At 46.2% G+C, this 26,859-nt stretch overlaps 1 protein-coding gene across 4 annotated transcripts in view; it reads left to right on the top strand.

Moving 5' to 3' along the window:
* Dram1 (DNA-damage regulated autophagy modulator 1) overlaps positions 1-12,955 on the top strand; it is a 35,038-nt gene extending 22,083 nt beyond the window's left edge. The window contains exons 4-9 of one of the 4 annotated variants that reach the window (XR_005486724.2): positions 1-150; positions 6,112-6,170; positions 10,352-10,444; positions 10,997-11,201; positions 11,637-11,756; positions 12,720-12,951. The exon at positions 1-150 is cut by the window's left edge and continues 28 nt beyond it. Coding sequence is in view for 1 of the 4 variants with exons in the window: in NM_001173427.1 (NP_001166898.1) it covers positions 1-150; positions 6,112-6,170; positions 10,352-10,444; positions 10,997-11,041 (347 nt within the window). In the remaining 3 variants the exon portion in view is untranslated. Of the gene's footprint in view, positions 151-6,111; positions 6,171-10,351; positions 10,445-10,996 lie in introns of all 4 variants that reach the window. The other 3 variants (XR_005486723.2, XR_005486721.2, NM_001173427.1) reach the window with 3 other exon arrangements.
* The last annotated feature ends 13,904 nt before the right edge of the window (positions 12,956-26,859 follow it).

The following is a 26,859-nucleotide window of genomic DNA, read 5'->3' as shown; positions in this document are numbered from 1 at the left end:
GCGGTGCCCTTCTGGCTTTCGTCTGCGGTGTGGTATACACGCTCCTGCAATCGATCATCTCCTACAAATCATGTCCCCAGTGGAACAGCCTCACCACGTGCCATGTCAGGATGGCCATCTCCGCCGTTTCCTGCGCAGCTGTCGTCCCCAGTATCCTTTTCACGGGTCTGTTGTTAAAACAAAAAAATGCAGCCAGTGAGCGAGAAGGAAGATTGTTTTAACTTCTGGCCATAGCAGTAGCTGGAGTAAGGACTACTTAAGTGGGGTCTTTGCCACGGGGAGAGAGACTCATGGAGTATGGCGTGGGTAAATGGGAGTTTATAACCAGGGGGGTAGCTTGGGGTCTCTGGGAGCTAGGAAGAAACATGAAGTGGCTAAACTTCCCTGATGGGATTCTTGCAAAAGACACTTCAGGAAAATCAGGCAGCCTTGGGGTGGGGAGGGGCGGTGAAGGAAGGGGGGAGGACGCACTCATATACACTGAGAGATCACACCAATGGTGAGGCAATTGGGTTACTAGGCTTGGTGTTACTGTGACAATATTCCTGACACAAAAAACAGAAGGGGAAGGCCTTATTTTGGTTTACTGTTTCTGGGTCTTCAGTCCTTGGTCGCTCGAACCATGTGCTTGGGCAGAATATTTATGGCAACCGGAGTATGTGGGGGCAGAATTTCTTCACCTCATTAGAAACAGGAAAGAGAAAACAAAAGATAGAGGAAGAGGAGGGGCTAAGGGAAAGGAGAGAAACAGGAATAGGAGGAGGAGGTGGTAGTGGGGGAGGAGTCAGGGATATAATGCCCCCCAGCCTTGGTCCAAGGGCCTACACCTAGTGATCTGCTTCTTCAGATAAGTCCCAGCTCTCCCTAATAGTGTCCTTGTTTGGGGACAAGCCCCCAGCTGACACATGAACCTTTGGGGGTAGGATGGACATACTTTAGAGTTAACTGTCTTAGTAACTTTTCTACTGCTGTGAGAAGACATCATGATCAAGATGTAGAAGATCTTCTTGTAGAAGAAAGAGTTTATTGGGGGCTTACAATTCAGAGAGTGAGAGTCTATGATTGTCACTGTGTGGGGACCTTAGAGGCAGGCAGGCAGACAGCTGCACATGGCTCAGAAGCAGTAGCTGAGAATTTGCATCTTGGTCCCCAGTGATGAGGCAGAGCTTAACTGGGAATGGCACAGGCTTTGGAAACTTCAAAGCCTGCCCCCAGTGACATACTTCCAATAAGACCACACCCACCTAGTCCTCCCCTAGCAGTTCCACAAACTGAGAGTCAAACATTCAAATATATGAGTCTATGATGGCCATTCTTACTCAAACCACACTAACTTAACCAGGAGGTAGTTAAAGCGATTTTCTTTATATTTATATTCTAATTAAATTGTTCTTTATGTTGAAGTGGGCCCAGGAGGTTTAGGATCCCGACTGCATAGTTCAGCTAAGCAAAGAATCTTTGTCCTGATGTTGCAGATGTTTGATGGAACCCTGCCTCTGAAGCCATACCACGTGTCCATACTCTTTAGGAGATCAAATAGGAGAAAAGTGGACACTAGAGAAGTATTAGAGTCAAACATCCTTTTGGGGAAAGGAGTGAATGGGGGAAGAAAATCAAAGCCAGGAGCACTTGAATCTGTTTGCTTTCCTTCCCTGGGTCAGTTTCACAAGACATATGAAAATATGTAACATTTTGTAGTGCTTGGTTAAAGACATCAAATATTGGCATTGTAATTAAAGAAATGAGCTTTGCGGCATCCCAAGAGCCCAGACTCCATGCCCGCTGGGGATAGGACAGTTTGACTTATTGACCTGTACTAAGGGATTTCATTTTAAATTTCTATTGCTTATGACCTACGTCGACCCAAAATATGTTTAGCCTTTTTGTGGTCACGGATCTTGTTTTCAAATTCACTTCGTTTTCTAATCTAGCAGTGAAGAAGGAAATGAGTATTTAATCATGTTTATGAACTTTGACCTAAAGGAAACGGAAGATGTCCGGACATGGCAGCACAGTCCTGTAATTCTAGTGCTTGATATTCGTAGGCAGGAGGACGGCCTGGGCATGTGGACTGGCATCCTAAGAAAGACCTTAGTCCTTTAAACCCAGCCCTCAGCGGGCAGAGACAGGAGGATCTCTGAGTTCAAGGAGAGCCCGGTCTGCAAAGTTCCTGGACAGCCAGGGGCTACACAGAGAAACCCTGTCTTGGAAAACCAAACCAAACCAAACCAAACCAAACCAAACCAAACCAAACCCCAAACCCCAAACCCCAAACCAAACACTAAACCAAAGACTCTTTTCCTCCTACAGGGTTGCCTTGTTCAGCCTTGATAGGAGGGCTTCTGCCTTGTCTTAGTCTATCTTGTTTTCTCCTGTTGTTTGTTGTCTCTTGGAGGCCTGCTCTTTTCTGAAGGGAAATGGATGTCAGGGAGGTGGGATCTGGGAGGGGAGGAAGGAGAAGCTGTAGTTGAGGATGCATTATATGAGAGAAGAATCTATTTTCAATAAAAAAAAAAAAAGAGAAATATCCCCTCCCCCATTCGTGTGTGTGTGTGAATGTGTATGTGTGTGAGTGTGTGTGAGAGTGTGTATGTGTGAGTGTGTGTGTGTGAGTGTGTGTGTGTGTGTGTGTGTGTGTGTGTGTGTGTGTGTTAGTTTTTTCTGTTTCGAGGCAGGGTCTTGTTATGGCTAGGAGCCAACCTGTTTCAGCCTATCAAGCGCTGTGACTGCTGGTGTGTATAACTGTACCTGCCTCCCTTTGTTTCTTTAATGACGTGTTTAAACAAAGAAAATGAAACTGATCTGGTATTTCGAGGGTGGAAATTCTCCGTCTTTTGATCTTATGTCAGATTGCAGGAAGGGGGAAAAAAAGACAGTGTTTTGTAAGCAATAAAAGCCGGATCATGGTATGTAGTGGTCAAACTTCAGAGCACACTGTGTCCTTCCAAAGTCTGACCTCTATTTTCTCCTAAAATAGAAGTGATACGAGATAGACTAATATGCAATTTTGCTTTTGTTTATTTCTTATTGTTTTGACATAGAGTCATACTTGTAGCCCAGGCCAGCCACAAACTTGTGGTAATCCTTTCTATCTCAGCCTCCTGAGTGCTGGGATTACAGGCATAGGTCGCCTAGCTGGTTTCCTCCTCCCAGTCTTGGAGACATTTTTATTTATAAAATTTACGGTCAGGGAGGAACTAAGCCCCGACACTGAGAGATTTACTACCAAATGGCATGCCTTTCTTCTAAGACAATCCCTTCCCCATTTCCTCTTCTGTTAATAGTCTGAAAGATGCTCATAGGTTCTCTCAAAATAGAGTTCCTGAAATCGTCAGCTCATGTTGACTGCCAAGTGTACGGATAAGTGGTATCTGCTGTGTTGTAAAGTTTCTTTTTGTTGGAAATCTTTCTCTGCCTCCCAACTCCTAGAGGCAAGTCTCTCGATCCTAAAACCAGAGAGTCACAGCACACCGGGACGTTTCAGCCTCAGTATCCCTCCCTGTCATTTCCATTTCCAGGATGTTCCTTCTCTTAGCTAAGCCCACAGGTCAGAGACCAAAAGCAGGTTCTGTATATCCCAGCAACAGGCTAAGCTGAATGAAAGCGACCAACCTCCTTTGTGAAAGTCTCTGGCCCCAAGCTTTTTTATGGTAGCAATGTTTCTCTGGAAAGACTTTTTAAAAGGCTCCTTAAAATGCCTATTTCTCCTTAATGTTTTTATGACACGAAACAGCCTCATTGACCCCGAAAAACTGAACCACTGAATGAGGCCAGTCCTTTCTTCTGTCTGTCTTCTGTCTCTTCTCCCCTCTCCTCCTCCTCCTCCTCCTCCTCCTCCTCCTCCTCCTCCTCCTCCTCCTCCTCCTCCTCCTCCTCCTCTTCCTCCTCCTCCTCCTCCTCCTCCTCTTCCTCCTCCTCCTCCTCCTCCTCCTCCTCCTCCTCCTCCTCCTCCTCCTCCTCCTCCTCCTCCTCCTCCTCCTCCTCCTCCTCCTCCTCCTCCTCCTCCTCCTCCTCCTCCTCCTCCTCCTCTTCTTCTTCTTCTTCTTCTTCTTCTTCTTCTTCTTCTTCTTCTTCTTCTTCTTCTTCTTCTTCTTCTTCTTCTTCATTGGATTTATTTATTTATTTTTGAGACAAGAGTTTCTCTGTGTAACAGCCCTGGCTATCCTGGAACTCTCGAGAGATCTGACGACTTCTGTCTCCCAAGTCCTGGGATTAAAGTCATGCCCCACCATGTCCCCCCTTCTTTTTAGTTTTTAAACTTAACACGTTATAGTTCTGCGGGCTTGGGGCTGCTATAGAGAGGTCTTCAAACTTCATAGCTCAGACGAAGCTGAACTCTGATGAACTCCATGGCACCCCAGATGCCAGTGTGTAGGGATTAACGTCTCTTCATTTGAGCCATTGCTGTTCCCCTGCTCTCGTCTGTCTAGCACACCATGGTCTCTGTCTGTTTAACTGAGCTCACCATCTACTCACAGACAGCGTGGTACCAAGTGCCCTCAAGAGGGAGCTAAGCGTAAATAGGTGAATTAATTGAACCCAGCAGAAGCAGGAGTATGGCCATTAAATGATCAAGGTCCATGCTCTCGGCTGCTTTATTCTGAGAAAGCGAGAAGTGTTAGGCTTTGCAGAATATGAAGGGGGAGGGGCCAGGAACGGACGAACTGACTGAATTGAGCAGAGAGAGCTCAAAATGAGGCTTTGGCTCAGCACTTTAGACTGATACCCCGTGTTTTAAAAATAGTCTTTCTAGAGCTTTCTAGTTCCCCATAGGTTGTTTTTTTTTTTTTAAACAATTCACTTATGTGCATTGGTGTTTGCCTGTGGTTTTATATCTGAGTGAGGGTGTCTGATCTCCTGGAGCTGGTGTTAGACAGTTGTGAACCAGCACGTGGTTGCTGGGAATCGAACCCAGGTCCTCTGGAAGAGCAGTCAGTGCTCTTAACCACTGAGCCATCTCTCCAGCCCTTTGGTGGCTTATTTTTGTATTTAAAGTGTTACTTTTCACAAAAGCTCTTACCTTGAAAATGGCACTTTAGAGGAAATATGTTTTTATTCAGTCGCAGGAATGAAAAACAAAAAACAAAACTGTCTCGGACCCTGGTGTCAGTGGGACACAGCTGTAAGCAGGTTGCATGATGGAGCACCCAGAAACGCTCTGGTTGGAGGAAGTGTAGCCCCAGGTTAAAACTGACTCTACACCCCTGTCTTAGTCAGCGTTCTACTGCAGGGATGAGACGCCATGACCGTGACAGTGCTTATAAAAGGAGGCATTTAAATGGGGGCTGGCTTACAGTTTCAGGGGCTTAGTCCATTATCATCATGGCGGGGAGCATGGTGGTGGGCAGGCCTGGTGCCAGAGAAGTAACCAGGGGCTACATCTTGATCCGTGGGCTGGGTGTGGAATTTTGACTTCCAACGTGGCCACAGTCCTAATTCTTCTAATACTGTCAAAGAGTGCCACTCCCTGGTGTCTAAGCATTCAAATATGTGAGCGGGGTGGGGAGGTGGGGGGCACCAGGGGGGGTGGGGTGGAGGGCAGCGGGGTGGGGGGAGCAGCGGGGGGAGGGGGGGCGTGGGGGTGGGATGGGGAATTCATTCGTATTCAAACCGTCAAAACATCCAAAAAATATTGCTAGGGAATAAATATATTTCCATAGTATACTTTAGGATTTATGCATTTTCTTTATGGTACTGGGAACGGAACGTAAGGCCCTAGGCGGTGCTAGGCAATGTCCTATATCCCTATTGTAAATTAGCTACTGTCATGACTGAACGCCTAAGATTAGTCCAAGATGTTCGTATCTCTGGTCTGACTGTAGAAATGTTATGTTTAGGGCTGGAGAGAGGGCTCAGCGGTTAAGAGCACTGACTGCTCTTCCAGAGGACCTGGGTTCGATTCCCAGCAACCACATGGTGGCTCACAACCATCTGTAATGAGACCTGATGCATATGCATATGCATATGCATATATATAATGCATATATATATCTTTAAAAGTGTTACGTTTAAAGATTGTGTAATAATTATGTTAATAGACTTGTTTTAATAATAATAAAGGATCTGATTTCTTCTGCCATTTCCTTAACACACTCCTCTTTTATTTATAAGTGATTGCCTGTGCTTCACTAATTTCTATAACCAAGTTGGAATGGAATCCAAAAGAAAAGGTAACCGTTTCCCCTCAGTCTAGTTACTGATCCTGGATCTGTGAGACTGTGGCTGGTGAATCCTGGGAAGGGTCACTGTCCTTTCTTAAAATGGGTTGGAAAACGTGGACTCTCTGTGACATGGAGTTAGCTTACCCTCCAGCCGCATGTGATATTAGCTCCAGAAGTCAGTAGGGAAACAAAGTTCCAGGGGCGCTTGGTCACTGTTTGTATCTCGTGAATCCAAGGCAGCTGCTGGTCTACAGATTAGTCACACACACACACACACACACACACACACACACACACACATACACACACATACACACACACACACACACACACACACACACACACACACACTCACAAGGCAAGGGACATGATCAGGACAGCAGTCCCATGGCAGGAACATGGGATTTGTTATTGCTTTGGGTTTTCTTTGTTTTTCTTTTCCCCCTTTTCCAGACTGGGCTTCTCTGTGTAGCCTTGGCTATCCTGGTACTCACTGAATAGACCAGGTTGGCCTTGAACTCCCAACAATCCCACCTGTCTCTGCCTCCTGAGCGTGTGTGCCACCACTGCCTGGGGTTTGGGTTTTCTTAAAAGCAAAAGGTCTCTCTCTCTCTCTCTCTCTTTTTTTTAAATCCTGACTCTCGAATGTCCCATTTTCAGGGAAACTGGTTAGTTTGGGGATCTACCTACTGCCCTAGGATGTGTCAGTTTGGCCAGAGTGGATAGATGACGCTCAGGACACAAGGTGGAGGGGTGGGGAGTAACGGGGCTTTTCAAGGGGGCAAGAAGAATGTCTTCAGCCAAAACAAACAGGAAGACAAACGGGCCAGTGGAAGGACCAGAACTGTGCTGGGCTGCCCTCAGACAGTTCTCATGAACTGAGGCCTGGGAATGTCCAGGAGGAAGGGCAGCTGTGGGGAAATGGGTCCCCAAGGAGGCCCGGAGTTCAATGACAAACAGCAGGTGTCCTCTGCCAAATATAACACTCTGAAAGTAAGAATGATTGCAAACTGAGGTCCGAGAGTGTGTTGTAGAAACACAGAAGCAATAGTCAATTCTTACGTCAGGCTCGGGCACATATCTATCCCAGAGACCAAGAGGAGGACATTTTAAAACAAGGGAAATAGCTGCCCATGGCAGACATAGCTGAGTCGTTGGAGGAATGAGGGTCCTGGATTTGAGCAGCAAGGAAGTCACTCGTGTTTTTTTTTTTCAAAAAAGCAATTCTGGCCAAAACATTGGGTGGGAGGCTAAAGGTAAGAGGTGAGGGGAAGGGTGTGGGTGGGGTGATGGGCAGACGGTGGGCGTGATTAGGGCAAGAACTTTCAAAAAACTCAGGTGATTCAGGCATGCGGTGGAAGCCATCAAGACAGCTACAGGGACAGTACTGAAGAACAGAATGCTCTAGCTAGGATTTCTAAAAGTGTTTCGTTTGACCAGCTGGTTAAAAGGTTGTAGTAGGGGAGGTAGCCCTGACTGAAGGATGCTTTCTCTCTCCACTGGCCAAGGAGCCTGACACAGTCCACAGAGCAAGTGTACTTCAATGCTTAGCCACTAGGTGGTAGTGTTTCACCATAAATCAAGTGCAGTCAAGGGCTCAGCATGCCCTTAGGGCTGTTGGAAATCCATTGGTTTCTTCCATTTTCTGTCTGAAGTTGTGAAAAGGAGCAGGGTAGGGTGCTTGGCTCCTGCTTGCCATCTCAGGACTCCAAAGGCCAAGGTAGAAGGGACATCACTTTAGGACCAGCCTGGGCCACATAGAGACCTTGGCCTTAACAAAAGGAGCATACAACTATCTAGTGTCTGGTTTTCTCTTTCCTGAAGCACTCAGATGCTGCCTTCTATTTCCAGTATCAATGGCTGCAGTGTGAACCCTTATGCCAATTGTCTGGACAGAGTAATAGTTAGGCACTGCCTTGAATTGCATGAGGTATATTAAGCTGTCTTTGTACACTTCGTACGTCGCACCTGAAGGGGGGAGGGAGAGGACTATAACCCGTTGTCATTCATGTAACTTATTCTGCATTTACATGCAGAGTGGAGAAATTAGGATTCTGACTCCATGCCCTCTCAGGACCATATGGCCCCACCTTTCTGAAAAAATGATTTTGTTTAACACACACACACACACACACACACACACACACACACACACACACATGCACACAATTAAACTGAACTTAGATCATCAGGCTTGGCCACACAGTGCCTTAAACACAATGAACCATCTGCCAGTCTTACTCTTTACCCTTTGGTTTTTAAATATTTAGTGTGTGTGTGTGTGTGTGTGTGTGTGTGTGTGTGTGTGTGTGTGTTACCTTCATGTATGTATACACACCATGCACATGCTTGGTGCTCTCTGGAAGGCAGAAGAGGTTTAGGATCCCCTGGAACTGGAGATACAGACAGCCCCCCTCCCTCTGCCTTCTTCAAGGGGAGTGGGTGCTCTTAACCTCACAGCCATCTCTATGGTCCCTTCCCCCTGCCTCTGACGATCCAGGACAGGGTGTGATCCCTGGTGTTGGCCCTAACAGTTAGTGGGCACTGTTCTCTGTCAGGCTCTCCCCAGTTGCGACCTTGGGTAAGAACAATGGCTGGAGGTGAAGACCTGTACAGCAGGGGCTGACATCACCCATTAAATGGATGGGTGAGCAGAGGGTCAAAGAAAGAGCCGTTGCCCTAAAACTGACTTGTTCACCTCACAGCACAGGCCTCAGACCAAGTGTCTCTCGCAGACTTGGCATGTAAGCAGGTCAGAATGAGATGAAGGTAAAAACGTACTTAGAGTTTGAGAGCTTTTAAATAAATTATGGTATTTAAAAAAGCAGATGCACATACATACATACATATATCACACATATGTCATACATACACCATACATACATCATAATACATCACACATACATCACACATACATACATCACACATACATCATACACACATCACACACATCACACATACATCATTCATACATACATCATACATAAATACATACATCATTCATACATCATACATACATCATACATACATCACAAATACACACATGTATGCATGCATGCATGCAGTTAGGGAGATGGGAAGGGAAGACAAACACAGACAGACAGAGACAGAGGATACTCATGCAAATGTGGAAGCCTTTTTACTTCTGAAACAGCACTGGCATATTATTTTCCTATTTTGTGAAGATGAACTGTGTCGACTGGCAGTGTAGTTCAGTGGTAGAACACTTTCCTAGCTTATGCAAGGCCCTGGGTTCAATCCCCAACACCACAGAAATAAATAAATAAATAAATAAATGTTAAAATTAAATAAAATAGGGCTGGAGAGATGGCTCAGCGGTTAAGAGCACTGGCTGCTCTTCCAGAGGTCCTGAGTTCAATTCCCAGCAACCACATGGTGGCTCACAACCATCTGTAATGGGATCTGGTGCCCTCTTCTGGTGTGTCTGAAGAGAGTGACAGTGTATTCACAAAACATAAATAAATAAATCTTTAAAAAAATTAAATAAAATAAAAAAATGGAACGAGTTGATGAAACATGGGATTTGATCTTGTCTGGTTCAACCACCACCTGTTTCATTGTTTCTCAACTCCAGACAGTGGATTCTTGGCATCCATTTTCTCCAGAGAGAATCATCTGATGGGTGTCTTGCTGCTGGCATTTGCTCTGCCGATGTTATTTGCCTTACTGTGTGAAGCAGAACTTTGCAGAATCAAAACCCACAGTAACAGACATAAAAAGATATCTAATTGCCAAGCTGGTCTTAGAGGCATGCACACATTCATTCTGGGGTGATCCCTGGGGGTGCCCCCAAGACACTTCAGTGTGTCCTTCAACTATGGGGTTCCTAGGGCAGGGCAAACAAAACCAAACTCTTCCTTCACTGAGGTCCAAATTTGCTTTGTGGTCTCAGCCGTTCCACGGTCCTTAATTTATCTTTTGAAGTTCTATAGCTCGAGTCTTCAAACGAAGTGAGAGCTATAAAGAACTTTGGGCACAGCTTGCATTCCCATCAGCCTCGGCCATCTCTGACCTCTGGGCTGCAAAGATTTGCATCGGGCTTTTCCTCAAGGTTACAGTTTATGTTCATTGGACAGCTTTGGCCTCTAGTCTAATTACCTTGTATTCCAGGTGATGTCAGTCCGATGAGGTCGTTTTGGCTAAATTTGTTTCTCTATCGTTGCTACTAGGATTATATGTATCATGTGGTGAGCGCCATCTGTGAGTGGACCGTTGCTTTTGGTTTTATTTTCTATTTCCTAACATTCATCCAAGATTTCCAGGTAAGGATTTAATCTGTTCAAGTGTTATATGAATCCCTGATGATTAGGGTTAGTAAAGATTTAGAAAAGTTCCTGGTTTTTTTTTTTTTTTAAGAAACATTCCCTTTTTTACCTTTATAATGTGTTTGGGTGGCGGGGGACTTGTGGGCTACAGGACATTATTAGCTTGTTTCCAAAGGGAGCCACCCAATAGGTCACTTTCAGGTATCTGCCACTCAATGCTCCAAGTCCAGGCTGTGTTCTGGTAGACCTCACTGGTTCTAAAGACCAGAAAATACAACTGTGTAAAAAATAGTATGTTGTTGAAAAACATTCCTAAGACCCAGGAAAGGCAAGACAGGTTATTTGACCCCAGGGAGACTCTCACCTTGTAGAACAAGTGAGTTACTGGCTAAAGTGGTAAAGCCAAAAGAATCCTTCAGGACCCAGATCAAGCAAGGCACGATAGTGGGAGTCACTTGTTGGGTTGGAGAAAGCTTCTGAGAATGTCATACTTAAACTCTGGAATTGTTTCCGTCTTTGATGTTCCTTCTTCCTTGCCCGTTTCTGTAGAGTGTCACCCTAAGGATATCCACAGAAATCAATGATGACTTTTGAAAGAGCGAGAATCCTGTCTCTCTCAGGGAGTGTCACAGACGGTTTCTGGAAGTGACAGAGGACGGACGGGCTTGGATGTCACCCTGATCGGGACATATCTGTGGCACATCTGGGACTTGAATTTCATTAAGAATTCCTAGTAGTTGTTCAATTTACAAAGGTATGTTTCCCCTGGAGAATGTATGGCATTGACAACACTGTAAAATATTTTTATATTTCCTAAGACAATCTTTTACGAACAAAGTCGTACGCAGAGAAGATGAGGCATTGCAGAGAGGGGAGAATTATTCTTGGATATATTCTTTAGGCTTTTTATGTAAGAATGACTTATGAAAATACACTAAGAGAAAAGAATGTCAAGTTTAGTACTTTTTATTAAAGAAGTCAAACCCAGGGGACATTCACTTTAAAATCTCACTTTTTAAATAGTCACCTGCGTATATTTTCATCACAAGAGCATTTATACAATTCAATCCATAGTGATTATATACCCTGATGGTATAGATTTAGGTAATAAATCAACACTTAAAGCACTCTGAATTTTCAGTGCATTAAACAAATGCTTCTATAGTTAAGGCCTCAAAACCATTTACAGTGCACATTAACCAGCGAATGTGGAAGACCTCGGTTTGAAAACAGCCTCCTCAATTGCTCGTCCCAGGGACCCACAGCATTACTGCCGCTGTTAACTGGTGGGCCCAGGACCTAATTCCAGGTAGGATGGGCTCATCAGGGCCGCTTAGGAATGATAAAACTGCCCTTCGCTCACAAGTTAAACTCCCTTCTCAGTTTCCCTGTAAGCCAGTCAAAGCGAGCGCAGATCCAAGTCAGGGAGAAAGGAGAGCACTCACAGAAACGTCCAGATGTAGGCTGCTGTTCAGTGCTGGTGGCCACTGTTCTATGACACTATAGAGGAGATGGGTCAGGTGGCAAGGTCCGGAGACCACACCTTTCATCCAGGTCACCAATGGCAAAGAAACGTCAGCTGCTGTCGAGGAGGAAGTGGCTAAAAAGAGTCCCAAGCTCCATATCTAAGTCTGGGCACGTGCCAAGGGCAGAGCAGCCCATTTGGACAGCCTTGGTGAAGGGGCGCCGGGAGATGCAGGGTCGTGCAGCCCTGCCTCCTTTGGCTGCTAAGCGAAGGGTGTGGCTCAGCAGCCACTTCCGCCATGACACCCCGTGTCTTCCTCAGTGCGCAGTGGTGACCACCAACATCCGTTTGAGTCCCCTGTAACCTTTCACAGTCCCGAACATCCCCCTTGTAATCCTGAAACAGAAAGACAGTGGCTGTCTTCATTCGGAAGAGAAAGAGGAGCCTGATATATTTCCTGTGGAAGCCGTGGTGGACTGAATCCATGTGGTCCTTTGCTTTGAGGGGGGACATTGTTGAGGCTTTCCCAGAATGCACGTGGCTCTCTGCGCTTCCACTGGAGAGCCGACCAAGTGCCTTTACCCAGAGTGGAACACCGTGCCTCCTGGCACACAATAGGTGCTTAATAAATACTCAATGTACGTCTGCATAAATGAGTGAACAATTCAAGTGATGACTAGGGATGTTTGCGGTGCTAAGGGGTTGATTTACTCCAGTTTCACGGTTTTTCTGATGCAAACAGTCTGTGCCAACTAGTAACGTTGTCCGTTTTGCTTTGTGAACCATTCTCATTTCAACCTGTTCCAGTTGTGTGGGCTCCATGATTCTGTGACAACTCTCTTCTGGACAGATACCACAGAAATTGTTTCATGGGCTAGACCTGTCTTGGCAAACCGAGAAGGCCCCAAATCACCCCAAGTCACACACTGCTGATTCCACGCGACTTGTAACGTTATTCCCGTTTTGGTGTTTAATTTCTACAAATGTGTGTATTTCCTTGGACTTCGTACCTGAGAAAATAAAATATTTCTTTATTTTAGTAATTTGCCTCGGTTACGTTATAAGCCGTCACCTGGGCGCTACTGTTGAAGTATAGCCGTCTGGGCTGGTTCTGGGTTGCTGGGTGTTGGTTCTAAGAGTGTGGCCTGGGCTGGGGAGATGACTCAGTGGGAGAGAGCTCTCGCTGCTCAAGCATGAAGGCCTGAGTTTGGCTCCCAAGCACTCACATAAAAGCTGAATGCGTCAACAGACCCTGACATCCAAGTGCTGAGGGGACCAGGAGTCAGGAGGATCCATGTGGCCTGTTGGTCAGGTGGCCTAGTAGAAAAACAGAGAGCTTTGGGTTCAGCGAGAGGTCCTATCCCTAGGGAATAAGACAGTGTGATAAGGAGTCGACACTTGATACCCTCTGGCCTTTGCACGCACACACACACACACACACACACGCACGCACGCACGCACGCACGCACACACACACACACACACACGTACACCCCAGGTACACAGAAATAAACGCATAAAAATAAAGATGTGGGTTGGGGATTTAGCTCAGTGGTAGAGCGCTTGCCTAACAAGCGCAAGGCCCTGGGTTCGGTCCCCAGCTCCGGGAAAAAAAAAAAGAAAAGAAAAATAAAGATGTGGCTTAACCCTTGCCTTTTCTTAGTTCCCGCAGTGTTGTATGTGGGCACGATCGGCTCATCTTTGTAGATTTGTTTTAGAATTTTGTATCAGTCAAGACTCCTGGGGGTACGGGCTTCAGAAATCCACTTCTGCTCATTGACAACCGCATCAGATCTCCGATCACAGCATAGAACTGGTGTGAGGGACTGCAGGATCAAAAGTACCACCGGACTCATCGTCTGCCCTGTTTCTTCCTGGTTACTGTGTTTAGGCAGCCTTTCCTCTGAAGCAGTGAGGAGGCTTCTAGAACTCTTAAATCTGCAGCCCGTTCCAGTGAGGAGAGATGATAACGTCTAATAGAGTTATGCTCAGGCTTGAAACATGCCGCTCTCTGATTGGTTGGCTCTGGTCACGTGGCGGGTGGGTTTACTCTGATTGGTTACATGTCTACCTCTAAGAGGAGTAGTCAGCACCATCCAAAACCTCTGGGTTGATGCGGGGTAAAGCTCTCCTCAGAAGAAAAGTTGTAGGAAACAGGCGTTAGACAGGTAAACAAGCAAAAGCCCAAGTTGCTTGAGAGTAAACTAAACTCTACTCACCAGTAATCTTTCAGGTAAGGAAAAAAAGAGTGAAAATAGGTCATTTCTGTAACACATATGCCTTTTATTAACTCGTAAGTCAAGGCTCCTACGTTTCTATCCAACTTCTGTAAAGTCGACTAGGCAATTATCACGTTTTTCGGATGAGGAAACTAACGGAGTGGTCCAACGACCTGTGAGCAGTCTCCTGCCCGATGGCGACAGACTCCAGTCAGATGATGGCGACAGATTCCCATCCTGACTCTGTTTTCCTGATTCTATTCAACTGAGTCCCTTTGTTTTTCCCTTTTAACACTAACAGAGGATTCCACAGAAATTGCAAATTGCATTTTATAAACCAAATTAAGTACATCAGTGCTGAACTGTGTTTGGGTTTCCTAACATCCTTTACATGTGGCGTTGTCCCGTGTTCCCATTTTTTTTTTTTTTTCTTGCTTGGAGACGTACTGGTCTGGTGTTTGAGCCTGGAATGAGGAGAGGGGAGTGGGAGGGAGATAAGTGGTCTCCTGTCCTCTCCCTCTCCCTGATTCTGGCAAGCTGGTAAAGCCAGCTGTCTCCCCACACACATACTCTTGGTCTGGCTCTGAATACCCCACATTCTCAAGTCCAGAATGTCATGCATCTGCCTCATGTCGGTTGCACAAGAGAACAACCGCACTGAGGCCCCGGAGGGGAAGCTTCTGGCTCCCCTTGGTCACCCCCAGCAGATTCGTGTTCTAAATCGAAGGGCAACAGAACCCCAAGCTTGTATTGGAGATGGCAGAGACCTCCAAAGTCGATGCTTGCAAAAAGCTGCAGGGAGATACCAGCAATCTGTATGAGGTTGAGGCCAGGATGCCCAGAGGTGCCTTGGGAAGCCTGTGACATAGGCACTCCTCTCAGCAAGCATTTCGGTGTGCTGTCCCCTGACCCGAGCAAGTTCCACCTCCGTACTTTTCAGTTAGAAGTGGATTGTTGCTCTCTGATTGGAAAGAGTTATTAAGAAAACAGGATCTAGTTCGGGGGCCCAGGCTGGCCTGAACTTAACTCTCTAGCATTGAACTTGCAGCAGTCCCGCTTTTTCTAAATGCTGAGATTACAGGTGCTAAATTCAGCTCCAGATACAATTCTGACATTGGGCCTGTAAGACTCCTGATACAATTAAGCTGGGGTCCTGCCAATGACGGTTCTGTGACCTCCTGCTGCTCACTATATGGTCAGAAAATCACTCCAAGGTAAGTGGGATTTGGTCGCGTGTATTCCTAGCCCTCCAAATCACTTGCTCTTGAACATTTTGAATCAACAATATGTCACTGATGTAAGCCTCACAGCGGCATCGAACAACGTATGCCCCAGGATACCAGTTTGCTTTTCGGGGTCTCCACTTACTCTGTCCGTTTTCCTAAAGATAAAATTTAAGAGTTAAATCTCAGCACAGAGAAGGAAAGGAAGGGAAGTGGGTGTGAAATCCCACCCGTGGCTGGGGAGTTACTGGTAATTGATCTCCGAAGGGAGGAGAGTCAGTTTCAGTTTCCTTTAAGAGCGGAGACCCTGGTGAGTCACGTGACCTCACTGGAAGGCCACACAGCCAGCAATGGATGCTGGGTAAGTCAGATTAGATGGGTAAAAAGAAAAAGAAAAGGGCGAATGGAGGAGAGTGGGTCACGAGGGGCTGAGGAGAGAGTGAATATGACCAAGAACTAGTAAAAATTAGGAGAGAGATGAGGGGAGGGGAGAGAGAGGGAGAGGAAGCCTGGAACTTGATTTTAAAAAAAGCCAGGAATGACGGCTACAATAATCCTAGTTCTTCGGAGGCTGAGTTAGGAGGGCCTTGAGTTTGTGGTTAGCCTAGTCTTGACAGTGAGTTCTAGGCTGGGTATATGTAATGAGACCCCGTTAAAACAAATCAGAATAGCAGCGCTTTTCTCATACAAATAAGTAACCATGGTTAAGGGAAACAAATACCTGGGAGATTGGATTCTCCAAAGAGAAAATCTTGTGGTTAAAGGTTTTGTTTTGTTTTGTTTTGTTTTTTGTTTCGTTTTTTCCCCTAGCATTAGTTACTTTACATATTGTTTGGGCAAAATATTAACAAAAGCAACTTTCTCAAAAGGAAGGGTTTCTTTTGGCTCACAGTTGGGGGTGGGGGGAGGTTGTGGCAGTGGGTTTATGGTGGTCGGGGCCAGAAGAGCTGGTCACACGTCATCTGCAAGAGGGAAGCAGGGAGAGACGAAGCACCGTGCACAGCGGACTTCGTCCTTTTGGTGAGGTCTGAGATCTGAACCCGTGGAATGGTGCCATCCACAATTAGGGTGGGATTTCCTCAAGGCAACCGACAAAACCCCTCCCAGACGTACCCGGAAGGTTTCTGAAGGTGACTCCACATCCTGTCACGCTGACAGTGTAAATGTTAACAGTCATCACGCACGTGAAATGAAGACTTAATAATTCTGTTGGAATGGTTAATATCAGTATGATAAACTGGGAAAATATTATATTCCAGGAGTATGGCACACTAGAAGTGTGAGGCAGGATGAGGCAGGAGGACCTGCGGTTTGAGGACAGCCTGAGCTACATAGAGAGATGGAGCACGGGGCCATGGCTCGGTGTAGAGCCCTGGCTTAGGATGTACACGCTTCAGACTTGATCCCAGCACTTCAGAATGATATTATGATATTACACACACACACACACACACACACACACACACACACACACACACACACACACACGGGGGGAGAGAGAGAGAGAGAGAGAGAGAGAGAGAGAGAGAGAGAGGGGGGAGAATGCTGTAGCCCTAGGACCATGTGCTCAGTGACCTCTCCTCCTACCTTTCACCGCCTTTCAATGATGTCATCATACCATGAACCCATCAAGGGCATCATCTGACCATGAGGTGGGAGCCTTCAGGATCCGTCTGGGGGAAACACTAATCTTCTAGGCACGTCTTAATCTGACCAAGTTGACAATGAACATGAACCATCACAATCACTCAGGCTGGCCTTGTCCTCTGGTGCTGGGATCATGGACACCCATGACATTGTTGTTGAGACTTGTGCTTTGGTAGATGTCAACACTCACCTAAAATCTACGCTTTCTCCCTCCTGGACAAATGGTTGACAACAGAGACCTAAGGGGAGCCAATACATTCATGAACCTCTTGGTGCAGAATGACCCAAGGAAAGGGAAATGTAGGAGGTACCGGGGAAAGGGTTAGGGAACTCTACTACTGAGAACCTTAAAAGTGACTGTGTGTATGAACCAGTTTGTCAGTTTTCCTGGGATCACATAATCAATGAGAGCTCTGAGATATTCCTTTTAATTTTATGTGTATGAATGTTTTTGCCTGTGTGTGTGTGTGTGTGTGTGTGTGTCTATCTGTATGTCTGCCTCTCTCTCCTCTCTTTCTCTGCAGCTGAGCTGTACTCCCAGTTAATACTTTTGTAGAAGCCTCCATACACTTTTCTCTACAACGACTGTATCATTTTAAGCTTCCACCCGCAGTGCACACATTTGCAGTCTCTCCTTACGAGCTCTATAATGTTTTGCTTTTCTCTGGGGATTTTGATAGTAGCATTGTAGCAGGTCTGAGATGGGGCGCTTGTCTTATTTATTTACATTTCCAGAATGATTAGAGGCTCTGGGCTTAACTTTCCTTGTGCTGAGTTGACCTTCTGAGCATTCTTTCTGGAGACATGTCTAGTCAAGTCCTCTGTTCAGTTTGGGGTTGTGTAGTAGTGATTTTTAATTGGGAGTTTCTACACTGCTTTAGATTATTTTGTTAAAAGACACAAAACCTTTATATTTTAATAAACTTTAAAACATTAGAGCTGGGCAGATATCAACCCCCGATGCTATTTTGCTTACTACCTTGTCAGTCACCCTGAGATATTACTTGCTATGTTCCTTCTGGGCCGCTCCTATTCCAACTGGTCAGCCCTCATGGATGTGATCTTCCTATCCCATGGTGAGTTCTTCCTTCTCTGATCTCTCCTCTCTGTTCGTGGTCTCTCCTCAGACCCCAAGCCAGGACACCAAAGTCTTGCCTACCTCTCTTCTGCCCAGCGGTAGTCTGTAAGCATCTTTATTAACCAATCAGGGACAACTTGGGGCACAAGGTTACATAGCATCATTTGCTGTACTTAAGGATGTCCTTGTCTCTGAGGGCCTCCTCCCTGGGGGCAATCAGATTTTGGGGCCAGGACAATACATAGCAACAGACTACACCTCAACAGAATTGGGCTATGTAATTCAGCATTTACTTTCGAAATCCAGGTTTGACGACTGACTCCTGACACACCGTCTAGTGTTCTCTCAGCTCAGTAGGTCATAGAGTCTTGGGCTTCCGCTCTCTTACTCTGCCTTATTTACCAGGACAATGTTAGAACCAATGATTCTAGTATTTTTAGACTACTCAAAGGCAGATTTCAACTTTTCCCACAATTCTTCAGTGGGAGTAACCTATAGAAGCTAGTTCTGGGTTGCGCCCCCGTCATCTGATTCAAGATGTTCAGAACTGGCCAGCACTTGGACAGCCGCTCACAGAATCTTAATACATGCATCGAGATGAACAGAGAACTTAGTTGTCTTTCATTTCTTCTTAATACTTTAAAAATCAGGTATTGTTTTTCCCTCAACAGCGGCAGCAGGCGTACTTATTCTTCCTTTTGACTGCACTCCGAACCTTTAAGTCAGAGCCACCTTGAAATCGAAACCAGGAAGATCCCTTATCACTTGCCGAGCGAGGAAGCACCAGGCCATCTCCCGATGTTATTAAGTAATTACCTAGTTGCTGACACATTGCAGGGATGGTGGAAAGTGCTGTACTGGCAGGGATGGAGAGGGATTAGTAATGGTCTTGGGTCATGGAGCTTATAAATGAGGGAAGGACATTTTTGTGTCCCTGAGTTTTGGCCTGGAACCGTCAAACCAGGGTCTACATTCTTCCAACTCAGACAAGCAGGCCTTAATGTGGTAAGTAGTTAACACTGACTGTGTAAATGACCGCGGTTAACTGGTCCAGCTCATTTCGAAGACGTGGAACAGCAACAGACGCCGTCACGTTGGTGACCTGGAGGGAAGAGAGTAACCGAGATGAATTACGCTTTTGACACAACCTCCTGCGCTTAGTCTTGAGAGCCAACAGGGCAGCTTTCCACTGTAATAAAATCTCTGGGATGAATTCAACCCCAAGCTTCCCGGAAGATATTCTCGCTGGGTAATGCCTTCTGACCTGTGTTCCAAAGAACAGCCACTTGTGTGTCTCCGACACAAGCAATTCCTCCCTGTGCTCAACACTGTCATAACGCTCCGATTGAAGTACATTCAAAGAGAAGCGATGGCCTTCATTTCCTGAGCAGTGTGGTTTGGTCAACCTCCAGCAGGTTACTTAGGGCAGAAAATTGAGAATCATCCCAGACTCTCCTACACCTCCCCATGTTGTCAGGGTCTGTTAACTTTATCTTCCATGTATAGAACTGACATGTAAATACCATTGAAACCAGGCGCTTTGGGGACTGAAGGAGACAGTGCTCCTAACTATGCTTGGAACAAATGCTCTGAAGCCAGGGGAGATGCGTGATTAGCCCATCCATCCGGTCTGTCTTGGTTTTGGGAGGAGTTCTTTCTTTGTAGCATAGGCTGGCCTCGAACTTGAAATCCTCTTGCCTCTGCTGCTCAAGTGCCAGCATTATGGCGTAAGTTCATGCCCTGACTAGCCACCCGGGTTGCTGTCATCTCCAGTTTCAGTCCTCTTCTACACATTTTACACATCACACACAGGGGCACACATTTAACATTCGGTGTGCTTACTTAAGATCCTTCGGTGGCTGCCCGTAAATTGTTGATCAGTGTCAAGTGTCCTAGTATAGCTTATGAAGATCTTCACGCGGATCCCTTTTAATCCTTCAAGTCTCTGAGCTCATCCATTTGTCCATTCACTCAGCATTTACTAAATGCCACTCCGAGCCAGTCACAACTCTAGAGTCTGGGAACATAGCGAAGAGAGAGAGAGAGAGAGAGAGAGAGAGAGAGAGAGAGAGAGAGAGAGAGAGAGAGAGAGAGAGAGACTGTGTGTTCTGTCCTCAAGATGGTTACTGTGGATAGTGAGAATTAGCCCTGGACACTAGTAAAATGTATCACGGTGAAGGAGGAGTTCGGCCATAGGCTTCACTAACACAGAGTGGGGGCCCACACCTGGCTACATCATCATCACCATCACCACCACTACCACCATCATCATCCTCACCTGAGAGCTTGAAAGAAATTTCAGGCCTCTGCACCCAACTCACTGGATCTCCACCTACGCTCTCACAAGCAAATCCAGTTGCTGTTTTTAATTTTTGAAACCTTGGTCCATGAGGGCACACTGGTTGAAGTATCTGATTTAGATCTCTGTGGACAGTCCTGCTTGGCTAGTGGGGTAGGGGACAAGTTAATGCTGAATGAAGAGGGGATATGGGGGGGGGAGTTCCAACTTTCAGAGGCACAGGGCAAGAGAAAATCTGCTTCGGAGTGAGGTAGCCAACCTTTCGGGAATGGAAGGTGTGGCTAACTTAGAGATACCGGGAATTCAAGGAAATCCCTTGATCAAATCCAGTACGGTCACCTCTTCGGGACCCACCGTGAAACAGTGATAAAGAACACGTATTTGATTCACGAAGACAAAGACTACAACGGAAGTTACCAGGGTAGGTGGAGACTACCGTTGAATGAATGAGAGTTTCTGTTTGGTAAAATGAAAAGTTCCTGGAGATGGGTAGTGATGGCGGCTGTACGGTGCTCTGAATACTGTTAGCCAATACACTAAAAATAGTCACAGAGCTGGGAGTGTGGCCTGGTTAGCACAAAGCTTCCGGCAGGGGCACCATATACAACCGAGTGTGATGGGTGTGTGTACACAGTCCCAGCACTTGGAAGGTAGAGGCTGGAGGTCCAGAAGTTCAAGGTTATCCTCACTGCCCAGTGAATTCAAGGCCAGCCTGGGATGCATATTAATCTGTCTCAAAAAGTGAAAAATATTTTGTTTATTTTCCTTAAAAAACTAGTATTCTGTCGGAAGGAATTTCATTTTTGTTCAGGCAATGGTGGCACACAGCTTTAATCCCAGCACTTGGGAGGTGGAGGCAGGCAGGTGGATCTCTATGAGTTCGAGGCCAGCCTTGTTTACAGAGTGAGTTCCAGAAAATCCAAAGCTACTCAGAGAAACCCTGTCTTGAAAGACAAAAAAAAAACAAAAAAAAAAAAAAACCAAAAAAAACCCAAAAAAACCAAAAAAACAAAACAAAACAAAAAAAACCAAACCAAATCAAACCAACCAACCAACAATCAAACAAAAAACAAACAAAAAAACCCAATACAGAAAAACAAAAATAAAAAAAACCCCAACCCAACCCAAACAAAGGAAACTTCATTTTTCGAGTCTTAGCGATACCCACTTCCTTGTCTTCATGCCCCAGTGTTTGTAACTGCAAGGAAGGACTTACAGTGGCGTCTGAGTCACAGCTCTGTCCTCACAATGCCTTGACAAAGTCATTCCTTGAGCCCAAGCATCTAGGAGCGTGTCCCGTGGTCCACATGACCACGGACACTTGCCGAGCCAAGCCTTTGCACCATGCCTGGCCTGGCCTGGAGCTCCTGTCACAGACCAACCCTCCCACTCCTACCTGGCTTCACTCCAGCCATCTGTCTCCTCTCTCCACAGCAGGGGTTTGCAACCATGCACATTAGAATCATCAGGAGAGTTTTGACAGAGCCCAGAACACAGGCCAATTCTAGTGGAATTACAGGACCTGGGCTGGAGGCTCGGTGAAGGTAGAGCCCTACATTCTGGTTGGGCGAGCCAGCATCACCTGGAAGGCACAGCAGGACGGCACAGCAGGACGTGGATAGGAAACAGAGTGGATAGAAATGAGTTCTTGGCTTCCCACCCCCACACTCCCCACACTGCCGCCAGTGGAACTGTTCTGTCCGTTTGTCTTGGGGTCTGTACTTCCTAGCAACCTTTTCCAGACCTACTACTGAAATCTGGGGAGAAGACATTGCCAGCAGCTTTCCTGGTGCCAGTGACATTTGTATTGTCAGACCCCGCTGCTTTAGACACAGTTGACTGTCCGTCCTTTACGAGTGTCTCCTTTGAATTCAGGCCACGACTCTTAGGGTTTTATTCCCCTTTCCCCCTCCTTTAGAAGGAGAGATTTCCATGACAATTTATATCCAGATCTTTATATTTAGAGCTGGCTCAGATGTGAGAAGGACCTGGTTTTGAGTATGTGTGTGTCTGTGTATGTATGTTGACATGTGTGCCCATGTGTGTCCATGCACGTGTATGTGTGCATGTGCATGTGCGTTTATTTTATTTTATTGAGGTAGGATCTCTCAATGAACCTAAAGTTTATTGACCCAGTTAGACTGGACTGGCCAGTAAATCCCAGGGATCTCCCTGTCTCTGCCTCCCCAGTGCAGAGAATATTTTGGATGCAGGTTCTGGGGAAAGGATTTAGATTCCCATGCTGTGTAGCAAACCCTTTGCCCACTGAGCCATCTCTCAAGAGCCAGACACAACTTAAAGAAAAAGAATTTATTTTAATCATGTGTCTCTGTGCAGATATATATATAGCAAGCGCAGGTGCCTGGGAGGCCAGAGGCATTGGGTCCCTGTGGAGACGGGGGTTATGGGTGGTTGTGAGCCTGATGTGGGCGATGGGAATCGAACTTGGGACCTCTGAGAGAGCAGGATGTACTGTTAACCATTGAGTTATCTCTCCAGGTCCAGACATGGCATCATGTCTTCACGTCCATTCTGAGCATCCCAGCTACCCTGCCTGAGTCAACTTTGTGGTGCCCCATCTTTAAGCACACGCAATAGCTTGCCCTGGAAGAGAACTCCAGGGATGGCCGGGCTAGACTGTGAGATGCCAAGGAAAGAATACCGAACATAGTGCATGGAGAAAACTAGCCAGGCATTAACGAGAGGCAAGGAGATGGCCCTAAGCAGACGTAAGCAGACTGGGATGTGGTAGATGGAGTTTGATGATAGGAACCATCCAACAGATTCCCTGAGGCTACATTAAAATGTGAGCAAAGGGCTGGTCAGTGCACAGGGAGGGTGTTATCCACAGTCCTAGGATGGGCTATGGAATGGCCCCAGAGAAAACTCACAAGGGGGTTGCAACCCGACAGCTGGAATTCAGTCACTCTGGCAACAAACAGAGCGATAAGGAACCTGTTACGGTTTGCACCCATTTATTACGGTCGTGTGCAAAACACGGCCGTGGGGGCGTTCCGTGGGGTTCTCATTACAAGATAAAGCCACCCAGAGCTGTTTTCCCGTCGGTGTTATTCAGCGGGATGGCTCACATGTTGAAATCTGAAACTCCTTGGGTGAAAAAGCCCTCTGAAGGCTATACCAGATGTTGCTTGTGTAGCTCCCCAAGCCCAGAAAGATGAGTTAATCCTTGAAGGAAATTATTTTGAACTTGCATCAAACTTAGCGGCTTTGATCCAATGGGCCATAACAAGTAAAAACAAGACTATCAGAAGAGCTGTGGGTGGCAGTCTTGTCTCTGAACAAGGACCAGGCTGCTGGCTGCAGGCTATGCCCTAGAATGGCTCCAGATGCAGATGGTCTTACTTGGTGTGATGTTGTGAAAATACTGGATGCTAAACACATGCACTTGTAAACAAAGTTCCCTTACCCTCTAAAGACCCCACGAAACCATTGATGTCTCCAAGATGCTCCTCCTGAGTGACCCTTCTGGCCTCCCTAACCTGTTCCATCATGGATGACACACAGTTTGCTGCATGGACAGTTTTCTTTCTCTAGTTAAAGGTTGAACTGCTAACGGTCCCAAGCCAAGCATATTTTGAATTTCTTTTTATTTCTGAATGCTTACCCCCCCTCCCAGGAACACATTATTTACAGAAAAGCATCAAAAGTTTCCCAAGATCTAGTACCGACCTTCCCCTATAGCACATGTCGAGCCAGAGGGTAGATGTTCATTAAATAGAATTGTGGGTTGAAACCAGAGCTTCCAGGGACTAAGCCACGACCCAAAGACTATACATGGACTGACCCTGAACTCCAACCTCATAGGTAGCAATGAATATCCTAGTAAGGGCACCAGTGGAAGGGGAAGCCTTTGGTCCTGCCAAGACTGAACCCCCAGTGAACGTGATTATTGGGGGGAGGACGGTAATGGGGGGAAGATGGGGAGGGGAAGCCCACATAGAAGGGGAGGGGGAGGGGTTAGGGGGATGTTGGCATGGAAACCGGGAAAGGGAATAGCATTTGAAATGTAAGTAAGAAATACCCAATTTAATAAGGATGGGGAAAAAAAAAAGAGAGAAAAAAAAAAGAATTGTGGGTTGAACAATGGGAGAATTGCTAAGTTGAACTGCTGTATTTAGTGCAGCAGAGAATAATAAATGGAAACGGCTTCCGGGAGAAAGGGTTTATTTTGAGATCTGGTTTCAGCCGGTACCTAGCCATCATGAGGTAATCCTGCTAGAACAAGAAGCAGAAAGCTCAGGCTAGACCCAGCCGTGGAGATCACGTTCCAAGGCTGCCCCAGCAACTCTCTCTTCCATGGAGGGTCTAACACGTCCTGGATCATCACCGCCAGCCGGAGACCCACGGAAGCACCTTCACCTGTGAACCACACGGTGTGAGAATCAGGAAGGAAAGCAGCAGGCACCCTTGCATCAGCTGCCTAACATTTCAGTCTCCCCTTTCCTAGAGGTTTCTCATCTCCTACCCCTGTTTTTTTTTCTTTTTTGTCTCCCCCCCCCCCCCCCCCCACGTAACTGCTGAATTGTCTCATGATTCTCCAGACCGGACTGACTCATTCTACTTCAAAGAGGTCTTTGCTGGGACATTTTGTCTTGGAACCAGAGAAAATGTTTAGTCTCTTTGTAGGGGACTAGTAAATTTAGGAGCTGTTGGTTGGCTTTATGTCTTTCAGCACGAGGAAAACTCTGATCTCTAGCAGGAGCAGAGAGGGAGGGGAGCCAAAGAAACCAGCAAAGAAAGAGAATGGTCCTATGGGTATTCACCGCCATCCCCACCTGGTTAGAGTTTGTTCAAACCCCAGGCACATTGTTATCCATGAGATTTCATGGCCACCGAATCGTCCTTTAATATCCCCTCTCTTCTGCTTAGATGAGTTTGCTTGTGCATTGATTGGGAAGCTTAGATTCCCAGGGTTGTAGTGCATGATGGGAGATAGTCATAAGTACTTCTCAAAGGACACAGGGGGCTATAGTATATGCACTTAACATGGAGGGATTTTTCCTTGGGAACAAGGACTGTGGCAAAGACTTCTTCCTAGCTTTGTGGCAGAGAAGATGTGACTAGAGGCAGAATGGCATCCACATTATTTTTTCTAAGATCTAGACCTGTATGTATGTGAGGGAGCTTATTACAGCCGCGGGCAGCCTGTTTGATGGTAGGTAAGCAGTGCAATATCTCTGGTTACTATAGTTACAAAGAAAACCTTTACCATCAAATCCTCTAGATCTGCTATCCCTGTACAGGATGTGTTGGGTCTTGCCCTTTTACTCAAAAAAATTGTATCCTTTTATGTTATTGCTTTCCATTTCCCTTCAAACCAGCTAGCCCTCCAGGACCATCTGTTTGCCCTCCTTCAGAATCTATTGATCTAATCATTTAATCACTTGTTCTAAGAACAGCAAATACATGTTACATAACCACATACTTCTACCCCACTCTCCCGTGACAAATGTCACTGGAATTTTATTTATTTATATATTTGCTGTTTTTCTCTTTATAGCTGTCAAAGCTTTGTTCTCTCACTTGTCTCTCTGTTTTACTGGGGTTTGAACCTAGGGCCTTATGCATTCGAGATAAATTCTCTACCACCGAGCTACATCCATGGGGGTTGGTGTGGTGTGTTTTGTTTTGTTTTTGATGCAGAGTATCTCTATGTAGCTCTGGCTACCTAGTCTGGAACTGGCAGAGATCTGTTAGCTTCTGCCTCTAGAATGCAGGGATTAAAGAGTGTGCCACTGGGTGCCTTTTGTTTTTGAAGCAAGGCCTTAGTTTGCAATTTAGGATGGCATTGAATTGGTGACCGTTTCATTTTTGGCCTCCCAAGTGCGGGGATTACAGGCATAAGAATCTGAATGAGATGCTAGGTATTGTGGTGGTGTGTGTGGGCACTCTAGGAGGCTGAACCAGGAAGTTCAAGAGTTTAAGGCCAGATTGGGCTACACAGGAGACCTTGTCAAATAAAAGAAAGAAAGGAGGAAAAGATGGAAAGAAAGTATCTTAGGGTATCTATTGTTGCAATGAAATACCTTGGCTGAAAAGCCAGTTGAGGAGGAGGAGTTTATTTGGCTTTCTCTTCCACATCACTGTTCATTACTGGAGGAAGTCAGTGCACGAACTCCAGCTGGGCAGGAACCTGGAGGCAGGAGCTGAGGCAGAGGCCAAGGATGGATGCTGCTTGCTGGCTTGCTTCCCATGGTTTGCTCAGCCTGCTTTCTTACGGAACCCAGGACCACCAGCCCAGGGATAGCTCCTCCCACCATGGCTGGGGCCCCTCCCCTTCAATCACTAACTAAGAACAGCCTTGCCTAAAGCCCAGCATTGTGGAGGTAATTTTTCAGTTACGGTTCCCTCCTCTTAGATGACTTTAGCTTATATCAACTTGATATAAAACTAGACGGTGCAGAAGGGAAGAAGGAAAATAAAGAAGAGGGTGAAAGATAATGGAGAAGATGAAAAGGAT

Source organism: Rattus norvegicus, chromosome 7, assembly GCF_036323735.1.
Source record: "Rattus norvegicus strain BN/NHsdMcwi chromosome 7, GRCr8, whole genome shotgun sequence".
NCBI classification, from domain to species: domain Eukaryota; kingdom Metazoa; phylum Chordata; class Mammalia; order Rodentia; family Muridae; genus Rattus; species Rattus norvegicus.
Note: the sequence above shows the minus strand (reverse complement) of the source record. Positions and strands in the feature narration are given on the sequence as shown.